At 37.4% G+C, this 12,900-nt stretch overlaps 1 protein-coding gene across 1 annotated transcript in view; it reads left to right on the plus strand.

The window, feature by feature from the left end:
* spon1b (spondin 1b) overlaps nt 1–9,786 on the plus strand; it is a 128,311-nt gene extending 118,525 nt beyond the window's left edge. The window contains exons 14-16 of the mRNA XM_053505694.1: nt 2,992–3,156; nt 4,298–4,564; nt 6,028–9,786. Of these exons, the coding sequence (XP_053361669.1) occupies nt 2,992–3,156; nt 4,298–4,564; nt 6,028–6,182 (587 nt within the window). The 3' untranslated portion in view covers nt 6,183–9,786. The remainder of the gene's footprint in view (nt 1–2,991; nt 3,157–4,297; nt 4,565–6,027) is intronic.
* The last annotated feature ends 3,114 nt before the right edge of the window (nt 9,787–12,900 follow it).

The raw sequence follows: 12,900 nt of genomic DNA on the forward strand, positions 1-12,900 counted from the left end.
TGTTGATTAGCACAGGGTCAAGTCCTGACTCAGGTCTGTGTGCATGGAGTTTGCATGTTCTCCCTGTGCTTGGTGGGGTTCCTCTGGGTGCTCTGGTTTCCGCCCACTTCCAAAGACATGCACATTAGGCTAATTGGTGAGTAAAATAGTGTTGTGTAGTTTGAGATGCTCAGCATGGTTGTAAAGACTGTTGATTTAGGATTTACTGTTTACTTCCTTTTACCTTGACGTAGTCTAGCCGTCCTTCTTCAGGCTTGTCTGGTGTGTTGTTGTATACATTAATTAAAAACGCTTGTCCTGTATCTACATGCATCGCTGTCACATAGTTGTTAGCTATTTAGATAATTACATGAATGAGCATTCGGACAAAGTGGCTGATTACTTTCCTTAACAAACAATCCATGTGTAGCAGCTCGTCTTTAAGATGAGGAGATCCGCACCATATACTTTATAAAAACCTTCCATTTCTGGTATTGATTTTATTTCAAGTAAAAACCATGAGGCTCTCTGTTTAATGAGCTTCGCTATTTGTGATAGTAACTGTTATTATTTTGTTTTTGTGTTTAAGACTGTTTCTGTGATTGTTTCTTTTTTTTTTTAATTTGCAACTTGTGAAGCAAATCGTGACCAGCAATTTAACTTAAAATTAAACATTCATGTAGCACCGCTTTGGTTTGCAGTGTTTTTTGTGAAAGTCTACATGGAATTTAAAGTCAATTCGACAGACTTATAGATGTTACACACATCGTCCACTTTATTAGGAACACCTGCGCGCACACACACACACACACACACACACACACACACACACACATGTTCATGCAGTTACCTAATCAGTTAATTATGTGGCAGCAGCACATTTCACACATATGGGTCAAGAGTTTTAGGTAGTTTTTACATCAAACATCAAAATGAAGAAAAAGTTAGCACGAGTGGCGCTTGCCAGATGGGCCGGTTTGAGTATTTCAGAAACTGCAAATCTCCGGGGATTTTCAGACGCAACAGACTCTGTTTCAGGGTAACATGACAAGCTGGAACTTTTTACTAATTAATGAAGGAAAAAAAGATGCTGGTGAAGTCGGGACTGTTTATAGCTGCTATAACGTGACTGATAACAGAAGCGACTGTAACGTAAACGTAACTACAGTATGAAAGTTATGTTTAAAGTTTTACCTACTGTAATAAACAATGTAATTGGAGGCATTTTGAGGGATTTTTGTTTTTATTGTTATTATTTACACGACACATATTTCAGTAATCCTTTAATGATGTTCTAGGTTTACCCAGAAACCAAACATAGAAAACACTTAATTTAATCCAATTCAAATGAATCAATGCCGATTTTCTATTCAATTTGATTCATATTGCACTTTATTTATTTCTCACAAACCGCCGTAATTCTTTAAATGTTTTCCAGGCTTTTAAGTATTAAAATCTACTAAACTTAATTAAAATGGATTGGAATCCTGTGTAACTTTCATTGTTGATTGTTTTTAAACGTCACATCTTGTACAAAGTCAGAACGTTTTTCCTCCTCACACCTCTCCAGTCCAGTAGGTGGCAGCATTGCACCAAATCAAACATTTATTTGTACTTTTTTTTTTTTCCTCATATCTTAGTGTAGCTGCATTCAGAGCGCAGGGTCAGCCCCTGGAGTATAGAGGGTTAAGGACCTAATATCAGCAACCTGCTGGAGCTGGGACTCGAACCGCCGACCTTCAGTAACGTAGTGCCTTAACCCTCTAAGCTATCACTGCTGTTAAATTCAACTCAACTTTTCGAGCCGGGAATCAAAGACAGACCCTGGAGCTGTAAGGCGACAGTGCTAACTGTCAGGATACAGCACCACTGACTTGCTCAAGGGCTCGACTTGACGGTGATGGGGCTGGAACCCCTGACCTTCCGATTAGTAACCCACAGCCATAATCTTGAGTGCTTATACTATTCACACATCGACAGGCAGCACAGCATCCTTTATGGAAGAAGTGGAAAAAAAGATATAAATATTTATAAAATCGTGATACTTACAGAATCTCCAAACAAATTGTTTCAGCGAGTAGGTATCGTGATTTTATCATATCGGGTGGTCCCTGGTGATTCTGTCCATAGAAGGGATACTTGTGTTTCTCAAAAGACAGAAGTAGTTTCGCTTTTTTTGCAAAAAATTGTGGTATATTTTTAAGGAGTTTGTCAATTTAACACTTTAAGTATTTAATATTTTAATGTTTACATCCAATTGTTTTTTTTGTTTTTTTTTTATTTTGGATTCGAAAAATTACTTATTGATTTAATTAGTCGAACAAAAAATGTTTGATCGAGTTGCATTATTGATTTGGACAGCTCTTAAAAAAATTTGTGTGTCCTAGCACAAGCCAATAGCTGTGTGTGTGTGTGTGTGTGTGTGTGTGTGTGTGTGTGTGTGTGTGTGTGTGTGTGTGTGTGATAAAGTTGGGAAGAGAAGTGGGCTCAGAATAGGTTAGAAGGTTGACTGTCCTGATAGCTTGTCGTGAAAGTAAAGAAGAATGGTTTTAACTATGTTTATAAGAGAGTCCCGTTTGGCATTTTCCTCGAAATATGCATCACTTTACCAGTAAACTGAACACTGATTTATCCACCCTTATCCTCAGTCACCTCAGCACACTGTCCCCAATCCCCCCTGCAGTCGAGCAAATTATTAACTATCTCGCTGTGAGCCAGAATCACTTGACTGCCTCTGATTTAAAAACCTGACAGTGAGTAACTGTTCTGTTTCAGGTCTGTAATGTTTTATTGATTTGTTATTTTCTTGCTGGTGTCTTTATTAGCTTTGTTCTTCTTTTTATAGCTTGTGTATGAAATTGCTGTTCCACATCAAATAAAATGATCGCAGACTGTTTGACAGAAATTAACCAAACTTAGTGAAGGTCAGCGGAATGAATGAGGGAAGACAGGGGATGCACTTTTATGATGTATTAGTAATGTGTTTACGTGTGTGTGTGTGTGTGTGTGTAGATGCCTTGTCCTGTATGGTGTCAGAGTGGTCAGACTGGGGTCACTGCAGCGTGTCGTGTGGGGTGGGGATGCGCGTGCGGCGCCGCATGTTGAAGACTCCGGCGCTGCCCGGCCAGTGCACAGAACAGCTGGAGCAAGTGGAGAAGTGCATGATGCCCGAGTGCCGTGAGTAACGCACAAAAACATGCACACAATATGTAACCCAATAAAATTAAAAGGAATACTCCACCATTTTCAGCCTAATTCCCAAATGTGCCAAAATGTGGTATTGGTGCTAAAGTGTCTCACCTACTGTAGGCGTAGTGTCCGTAACCTTTCCATATTCAAATCTTTTAACGATCTTAACTGTCATTCAGATATAAAAAAAAATGAAAAAGTATATTATTCTATAATGCAAAATTGAACAGATATTGAAACATGAATTTGACATGGTTACGGACACTACAGCTTTTTTTTTTTGGAGGGGGGACCCTAATTTTGCACGGAATGCTTTCATTTAAGCAATAATTGTACTGGTCGTATGCTTCTAGAGGCTTACAGCAGTTTTAGTGTCAATACTCATAAAGAAATATGAATAATTAGCATTTTTAATAATTGTTGTTTGAAGGGAGACATAATAATGGTGAAAAATTGGCTTTTTGTGGGGCACATCTCTCGAAAATGGCTGAAGTGAGCAACTTGAAATTTTTAGGGAAGCAAGATCGGTCACTTCCATGTTGCATTAGCTTCAGAAATAGCTTCTTTGGCCACACACATTTTCTGTATTATACTGTATAACTAAAAAAATAATTAAATCAGCACCAATAATGTGTTTTGCAAGTTGCATCTGCCTCATACATGAATTTCATCATATGTTTGCTTCAATCTCATTTATATTAATATGTAGAAAGACGAGTTCGAGTTTTTCTTTTTTAAATATGCTTTACTATGTTATAACCATTATATTATATTTTATCAATTACATAAATTATAACATTCAGGAAGACCTATAACCAGGTGATGAACCAGGTGTTCCCAGTGTAATACTGTATCTGTTGCTTAGAGAACTTTTTTCAAAAATTCCATATCATTATCAGTAGACAAATTAACTGATTCTGCAACAGTCCAACTGGCTCAGCAATGACGTGCTCTCACTGTTAATTTCTCTTTCCTTTACTTGCAGTAAAGGACTCATCAAAGTTCTTAATACAAGGATTTGCAGGGGTTAAGACACCATCAATTCATCATGGACCACACCATTAGTGTGATATTAACGTCTTCATATGTCGCCCTAATCCCCTTTGCCTTTCCTTTGTCTCTCCTCCAGCTGTGGACTGTATGCTGTCTGAGTGGAGCGAGTGGTCCGAATGTAATAAGTCTTGTGGGAAGGGTCACATGATCCGCTCTCGCATGGTGAAGCAAGAACCTGAGTTCGGCGGACTCCCGTGTCCTGAAACGGTGCAGAGGAAGAAATGTAAGATCAGGAAGTGCACACGGGGCCCACGAGCCAGCAACCACAAAAAGGCCAAGCAAGACGCCACAGAGCGGCGGAGAGGAAAAGTGGAACGGGAGTTTGAGTTTGAGGCCATACCAGGTCTGACATTTAACAGTTTCCTCAAAGAAGCACATGTAAAAATTAATAAATGAATACAGTTTTTTTAATTATTTTCTTTATAGACAATTTGTCAAATTGTTTAAAAGTTATTTATTATAATGAGGCAAAAATGGTGTTTAACATCAGCTTACAATAACATGTAAAATAGAGATTGATTTATTTATTAATTGGACAAGGATTAGAACTCAGGCTTTTTGTCATTAGCACCAATCTTTAAAAAAAAAACTGATCACCTTAATTACAGTTGTACCTCGGTATATGAATTTAATTAGTTCCTGAGGCAAGTTCTTACGGTGAAATTTTGTATTGCGAAATGCGTTGTCCCATAGGAAATAATGTAAATGCTGATAATCCATTCCAGCCACCCAAAAATATAATCATAATATTAAAAAAAATTAAATCATTTAAACAAGAGCAAATCATGGAATAAATAGACATTAAGCCTCACTTAACCTTAATTTATGATTCCTGTTTATGGATTTATGGCACCGGCTGCTTTAAAAACCAAACTGAAAGCTGCTCCCTTCTCTTCTTGCCACCGTCCTTGATAACATTCTTGAGACCCATGGTGCTATGTGTTCACTGAATCTTGCACAAAAAACTTGGTTTTGCACTGACACAAACAAGTTTCTGGTTCACCTACCAGACATACAGGACATGCGAACGGATGTACGTGTGACCAAAAGTACATGCGACCAGCTCGGTCAAAAAATGTATGCAGAGGCAAAATTTTAGGTTTTAAGGAGAAAATTCACAAGGCGTGGTGTTCGTATAGCAAGGTACCACTGTGGCTTTAAACTTCAAAAAGGTTAAAGTACAGAATATATATATATATTATTTTTTTTATTATTTCTTTAAAGAGCGTGAAGAAAAGAGAGAGAAGTGACTATTGCTTTCTTTTAATGTGCAGTGCTGAGACTAAAGTGAAATAAAATTTTGAAATGACGTTCTCAAATTTTTTAAATAATACCAACTAAGAACATAAAAATAATGTGTTCTTTTATGCAATGAAATTGATTGCTCTCTACCAAATAATATTTAATACAAAGTTATTTATCCTTCAAAACCTGCTGGATCCGGTTGAAGAAGTCAAAAAGAGGTCTTCAGTACTCTGGTGTCACTTGTTTGATCCATGCCTGTTTGATTACTTCTTGAAGATCTTAATTCTTCACAACGGTCCAGCAATTGTCTATCGGGTTTAGGTCTGGAGGTGATTTAGGCCATGGCTCAGATTTAGAAGCTGAATATCACTGTCACATACAGTTTATCAATAATAATTAAGTTAATTTAACAACTATTCAATCTAGAAGTACTGTAATGAGTGACATCACCCGTTTTGTGCACAGATGAGAACTATAATACATGTTATGTACTGTCTTAATACATTTCAGCACCACTGTACCGTATGTGACATTAATCGCCTTTCTCTGTACATCCTCCAGAAGGTTGCAAACTAGGCCAGTGGTCCAGCTGGTCGGAGTGTACCAAGCAGTGCGGCGGGGGGGTCCAGGATCGTGTGAGGCCTGTGAAGAAGAAAAACAAAGACAAATGCAGACCCCTCATAGAGAAGCGGATGTGCAATGAGCATTCCTGCTAAAGAACTCTGCATTTCCTAAACACAGACATAACACCAAACACACACACACACACACACACACACAAACACACAGAGGAGCGGTCATTCCGGGATGTTTAGATGGTGTCTGGAGGATTTTAGACTAGTACACATACGGCTAGAGAAGACCACACAGACGTCTGTGATTAGTTTTAGTTGCCTTTTTAGCAGCTATATGTATTACTATCTAACCAGCCAATATCACAGTAAGACACCGAGCTTTCTTTAATTAATATTATTTTGTTTTTGGTATTTTAATTACACTAATTCTCTGTTTACATTTACAGTACTGATGATATTAAAGTCTGCTTTTTACACCATAAGTTGCCCATTTACACAGACAGCATTGCAGTGCTGAAAGGGCTAAATTCCCATCCTAATCCTGATTAGGTCTAGCCTGAAGATCATGGTATTAAACTTCCAAAACTCCCACCATGGGTCCGGACATCAGTGCAGTCCCTGCTCTTGTAACTCTACGCCTGTGCTTTTAGTTAAGCTGTACTAAACAATTCATAGTTGTAATTTTATATAAGAATAATAATAATAAGAAGAAGAAGAAATACAAGAAAGGAATTAAACGCTTAAATGTTACCGGAATCACAAATTGTGCCGTAAAGTTGGGAAAGATTTACTGTTACCCCGTTCAAGTTGATTATTTTACCATAACAGCATGTTCCTCTTATACTACAGCAACCTGCCACATCGACACCAACCTGTTTTTTTTCTTCCTTTTTTTGTGCCCTGTTTATAGTTTATAGTTACCGCACTTGTTGCCTAACACGTTATTTCATGTTGTCACCTTTATCATTTTCCTTGGTTTTTTTTCTCTCTAATTAATTGATAGGACAAAAAAATTGAGCTTGTCAGGGTATTAAGTAACTCCTCCATCCTAAACACTTCATCCATTGCTATGGCGGATAACAAAGTGTTCCAAAGTGCTAACACTGGAGACTCATTCCAAACAAAAATCTTTACATAGAAAATACTTTAATGTTGTTGTTTTTTTATAAATTAGCGGCTGCCATCAAGATGATTACTGTACATATCAGAGTGAGTGCATTAATGCATGGGGCATTCAAGTCAAACTTGGCATAAAAGCGATCGACATTTACAGAAGACGTCAGGCACAGTACGGTGAACTGTGCAGACATTTTGAAGACCGAATGTCCGTGAATGATGATCCGCCACGAGATTCCCACGAGTGGAACGCCTGATCCTTGAAAATTCGACAGATAACTTGTTACTAACTTGTAAAAGAGACGCGTCTATCTGTGTGAACTGTACACACACTCATTCACAAACACCACTTGCACATTACAGGAACTCGTCTGGGAGTTATTGCCACATCCCCTGTGCAGTCCTGACCTCGCACTAAGCTATTTCCACATGTTTTCCACATTAAAGGAGTTCCTGGGAGGCCAGCGTTTCATACATGAAGCAGGCATTATGATCATGGCTCCGGCATATGGAGAAAACTTTCTACCTTGATGGTATCCAAGCACTAGTGAAACGCTGGGATAAGTGCATTAGTGTAGAGAAATAAAGAGAGTTTTTTTCTCTTTTAACTGTCTTATGTCTACTGTCTACGATCAAAAGTCCCGGTTTGACTTGAACCCCCTCGTGTAAACCTGTGATTTGCTTTGCAGCCTTCTGACCAATCAGATTCGAGAATTTACCGCACCATGGGATAAAATAAAACTACTATGAATTTATTCAGTCGTTCATTAGTAAAGGCGTGATCCTGGTCAGTGGATCTGGAGTCTATCCTGAGAAAGGCAGAAGAATTCATTACAGTAATCTCGGATGCAGCATCAGTCCTGGAAATGGACTTTAACTCATCCACACACTCATTCGGAGTATCGTTCTTTACCGCTGTGAGGCTTTCTGTGCTGCCGTGATTGCTCCCAACCAGTACTACAAGGGATTTCGGTTATAACAGACTGCAGTTAAGTTAGAGTTGATGTATGTTTAATTAGTCTTATGTTTAGGGCTCAGGAGCACTAATTGGACCAAGAAAATATAAGAAATGCATAGTGATAAGAGACCCGCTTGAATATCTTGGTCTCATCTGCCATGATTGGTCTCAACCAGTTCCACGAAGGTTTTCAGATAAAGTAAGTATCGATATACTGTAGTATTCACCAAAAGGCACATTTTAGGGCACACATGGCCACTTAGAACCACCCTCTGACCACCAAAAGGAGAAGTGTCAGGTCAGATTGATGATGAAACACTTCAAAACCCATTTATATAGCTTTGCCTTCATTAGTGTTGGTTTACATTGGTGCTCTTTGCGCTTAACAAACTCATCAGACTTGATTCCTACCAACCTACAGGTTAGTATCAGTGTAGGCTTCATGGAGGGCTGTTATGGAGTTTGAACCTTTAAATTAGAAATTAAATCCAATGATAAAATTAAGTTAAAGTGATCATATAAGACACCGTAGGAGGAATTACTAATATCACATATTTAATATTGTTGATGAAGTTGCTTTGTGCTTTTAAAACCCTTACCCACCATCACTGGTCCCAACCAATACAGCATGGATACTGTATCGACACAGGCGTCACCAAATGGCGCTATTGGGGCAGATGTAGCCCCTTAAAAGAAGCACCATTTATTTGACCACTTACAAGTCAACTATATTTATAATGCTAGTTACAGTTTGTCTCTGAGGACTCAAGTGATGACCAAAAGACCACCATTGGAAACATTCTAAGAATAATCTTATCATCTCTCCCAAATGTGGACCCATCCTAGTCAAGTTGAGTTTTATTTCTATTCCATTATCCGTACAACTGAGTTTCTACAATCATGATAGAGTTTCAGTAGAATGACAAACGCTGCACTGTGCTCTTCTTGGTCAAGGACACCGGGCAGAATTTGCATTTCAATCGAGTCCCCTCCTCCACCCTAAACTCATCCACTTGTCCCATCCCTGCCTCTAATCCGAGGTGAGCGGCGCCACATCAAGCCTCCTCTATCGAGCCTCCTCTATCGAGCACTATCAAGGTGGGTCGGCCGTGATCAATGACCGATCGATTTGGACAGCGACCATCTGGCGAGGAAGGATCGATTTTCTCCTGTCACTACAAAGCAGTTTTGTCATATCCTCTCAAAAGATTCGCAGCTGACAAACGGGTTCTTTCTTTCTTGTGGTTACATGTACAAAGGGGAACACACACACACACACATATATATATATATAATAACCCATGGATGGTGCAAAATGACACTGCTAAACAGAAAGCACAGGTAAGAACAATAGTTCCAAGACTTGTGTAAAAATTTTTTTTTTTTATTATTTTAGCCTGAAAATAGCTATGTTGTGACCTTTTTAATCCTCCGTAATCCATGTAGAGGCACAGTATCTCTCAGCTGTAGGACGTAGAGTACAGTATTCATTTTAGACACTTTATAACTTTTGCTGTGGAATTTTGATATATCCAACACCCAGGACTCGCCAAGGTCATGTGTAGATCTCTTTGTCAATCTCTCTGTTGTTGTTTTTTTTTCCCCTCTCCTCTACAATATATTACTATTTTGGAATAAATCACCTTTACAATAAAAGTAAATGTGACAAAGTCTCAGCGTATTGCTTCTTCTTGTTTACCGTGCTTTACCAAGCCTTACTATCACTATTCTGTTTAATAAGAGTTGATAAATCTGATCGCGGTTTAAGTGAGGGTCCATCCACATGCCATTAGGCTCTCCAGGCCTGAGAGATATCCCTTATTTCAGTGGCCATCTTGATGCTTGATTGTAGCTGCAGCGGTTGAGGATGAAGGATGTTGCTTAAGGGATCGAGCTTCGTGGCACTGGGGTTTGATTCAGCGACCTTCTGATCAGCAGGCCAGCACCTTAACCACCAAGACACCCTTGCCCCAAGGTTACCGTGAATCATGTTACCTACAATTCTACACAAAATAATGACTGATCACACAATATTATATATAATTTACCCCTCGTTAACACTAACATGTTTCATTAAAAGAAAAATGATTATTATGCAATGAAATGACAAGACCAATCCGATAGCACATGTAATCCATATATGTACATTTCAGTGCATTCGTTTTTAGTCCTAATACTATAGTGAGGATGGGAGAGGAGTCGAACCACTCTGAAATGTCTTCTCACTTTTAATGGGGTTAAGGTTGGGACACTAACAATAATTATACTATAATTATTAGAGTTAATAATTAATATAAATATAAGAGGTAATAATTGAACTTTTCTGAAACACAGTAACATCTTTTTCAAAACCACAGGAAACATCAAAGAAGCTACTCAATACATCAGTTAGGGTTAAAAGAATTCTATCCAGCTAAAACATCAATCACAACAGTAATTATCTTATTTAAAAACTCTTAAGTATTTGGATATTTAAATCCAAATGGCAACTTTTTTTTTAACCAGGCTTTGTATATCATAAAGACACATACACTCGCATACAGCACCATGCAAAAATCTTTAGGACTAGCAAAAAGGAAAAAAAATAATAATCGAAGAAAATTTTAATTTAATGGCTTCCAGAAAAGATGAAAATAAATATTATTTTCCTTTACTTACAAATTGGCTAAATCACTGTCTATTGTGTAATGATATCATTTGTACTGTTACAAATATTTTCACAGCTGTATTATGTAATTTTGGTTGGCAAAGTTATTGTAACAGGGCTTTTTAAACATAAGGTTACTCAAGGTTACTAGGCTTCAGACACTGAAAGATCTCAACAGTAATGTATTTTCCCTACACAGTATGTTGCGTAAAATCTGTAACATTTATTTAGTACCAATATTGACGTGCAATACACGTGTATAATATGAAACCAATTTCTGTTAAAGTCCTGAACATTTTATTACTACAGTTTATTATACAGTAGATGCTTTAAATAATCCTGACAATTACTCAGAATTACTCAGAATTGTCATTTCCACCTATACTGTCTAACCTTATCTAATAGCCAGAATGTTTGTGGATTGATTCCTTGGCACCATTTATTACAAAACTTTGCTGAAACTACAGATACAGTATAAAAGCAAGTCCAAGGAATTTTTTTTTTTAAATTCTTTATCTGCTAATGTACTGGGTGTGGTATTACAGCTTGGCCGCTAGATGGAGACAAAGCTTAAAATATAATAAGTAACATTATTCCATTTTCCTGTAAATTTATCATTCTCCAGCAGATGGCAGTACAGTAAAGGTATTTAAGCACTGCACTTCTTAGACAGTGGATACAGCACACAAAAAGGGAAATGCACAGAATATTACATTAAATATTGTAATATTATTAAATCCTTTTCACCCCTTATAATTATTATGTTACTTTCTTTGAATAAGTAAGTATTTTTAGCTAACATAACTGAAGACCTAACTGACTGGTCACATGGAGGCTGTTTAAATAAATCAATCATCCAAAATCAATATAAATACTGTATAAAATGAAATTTAACTGCGATGTTAACGTTCATATTTAAAAAAAAAAAAAAAAAAAAAAAGCTCAAATAACTTGCTTAACTGTCACAGAAGTTTACTATTAGGGTACTGTAGTGGCACAGTGGGTTGCTCTCCTGCTATGTGGAAGGCCCGCGTTCAATTCCCACCCAATGCCCAAACCTCAGCCCCTGTATGCAGTGCCGTTCCCAAACCCGAATAAAATGTCAGAGCTGCATCAGGAAGGGCATCTGGTGTAAAACTTGTGGCAAGTTGTTGTATGGACCGGATGGTCCGCTGTGGTGACCCCTTGACAGGAGCAGCCAAAAGACCAACAACATAAGTTTCCTATTGTTGTTAAAATTACTTTTTCCTATTGTTATTAAAATTCATCATGCATAGGGTCCACTGTACAAGCCTCTGGAGACAGGGTTATGATCTGGGGTTGCTTCAGTTGCTCAGGTCTAGACTCAGCAACGTAATGTGGCAATAAAATAACGTCAGCTGACGACCTGAATGCACTAAATGACGAGGTTATCAGATCTATTACCAGAGTTTTTCTTCCCTGGTGGCATATTCCAGGATTCAAATTGTGACAGAGAGGTTCTGGGAGCACGAGGAATCAGTTACACACATGAACAGAACACCATATATGTATGTAATCAAAGCTAAGGGTGATTTGATTAATTTTTGGACAGGCAGTGTATTAGATAATACAGTACTTTTCAGACAAATGTCTATACAGAATTCATCTGCAAAAACAGAACACTGTAGCAGATACAGTACGTAAAACTGCTCAGAAGAACTTGGCATAATTTCCTTTTTTACACTTAATATTGACCAAATTTAAGTCTAATACTTATTATTGCCTTTGATAATTTTTGTATACACAAATGTTTCTTTTTTTTTGTTATTAAAATGTTTTTGAAGGTGTCTTTGCTTTATAAAATTTCTTGCACTGAACTACACAACTTTATTTTATTTATAAGCAATTAATTTTAAGACAGGTACTAGTTGGAATAAAGGTGGATTAAAGCTCTGCACCGGCAGGTAGAAATAAAAAATTTCATTAAATTTAGATAAAAAAAAAATTACACAGGGACTAATACTCTTTTTAAATGTTTTTTATTTTAGTACAGTTATGTTTCCCACAAAGCACATTAAGACATTTCTGTGATATGTATTGTTTACTACAGTTTCTGACAGATATAGTGTATTTTACAGTTTATCAACTTAAGGAACAAAGAAAATGTATCTTGTATA

The sequence above is a fragment of the Clarias gariepinus genome, chromosome 10 (genome assembly GCF_024256425.1).
Source record: "Clarias gariepinus isolate MV-2021 ecotype Netherlands chromosome 10, CGAR_prim_01v2, whole genome shotgun sequence".
Taxonomy (NCBI): Eukaryota; Metazoa; Chordata; class Actinopteri; order Siluriformes; family Clariidae; genus Clarias; species Clarias gariepinus.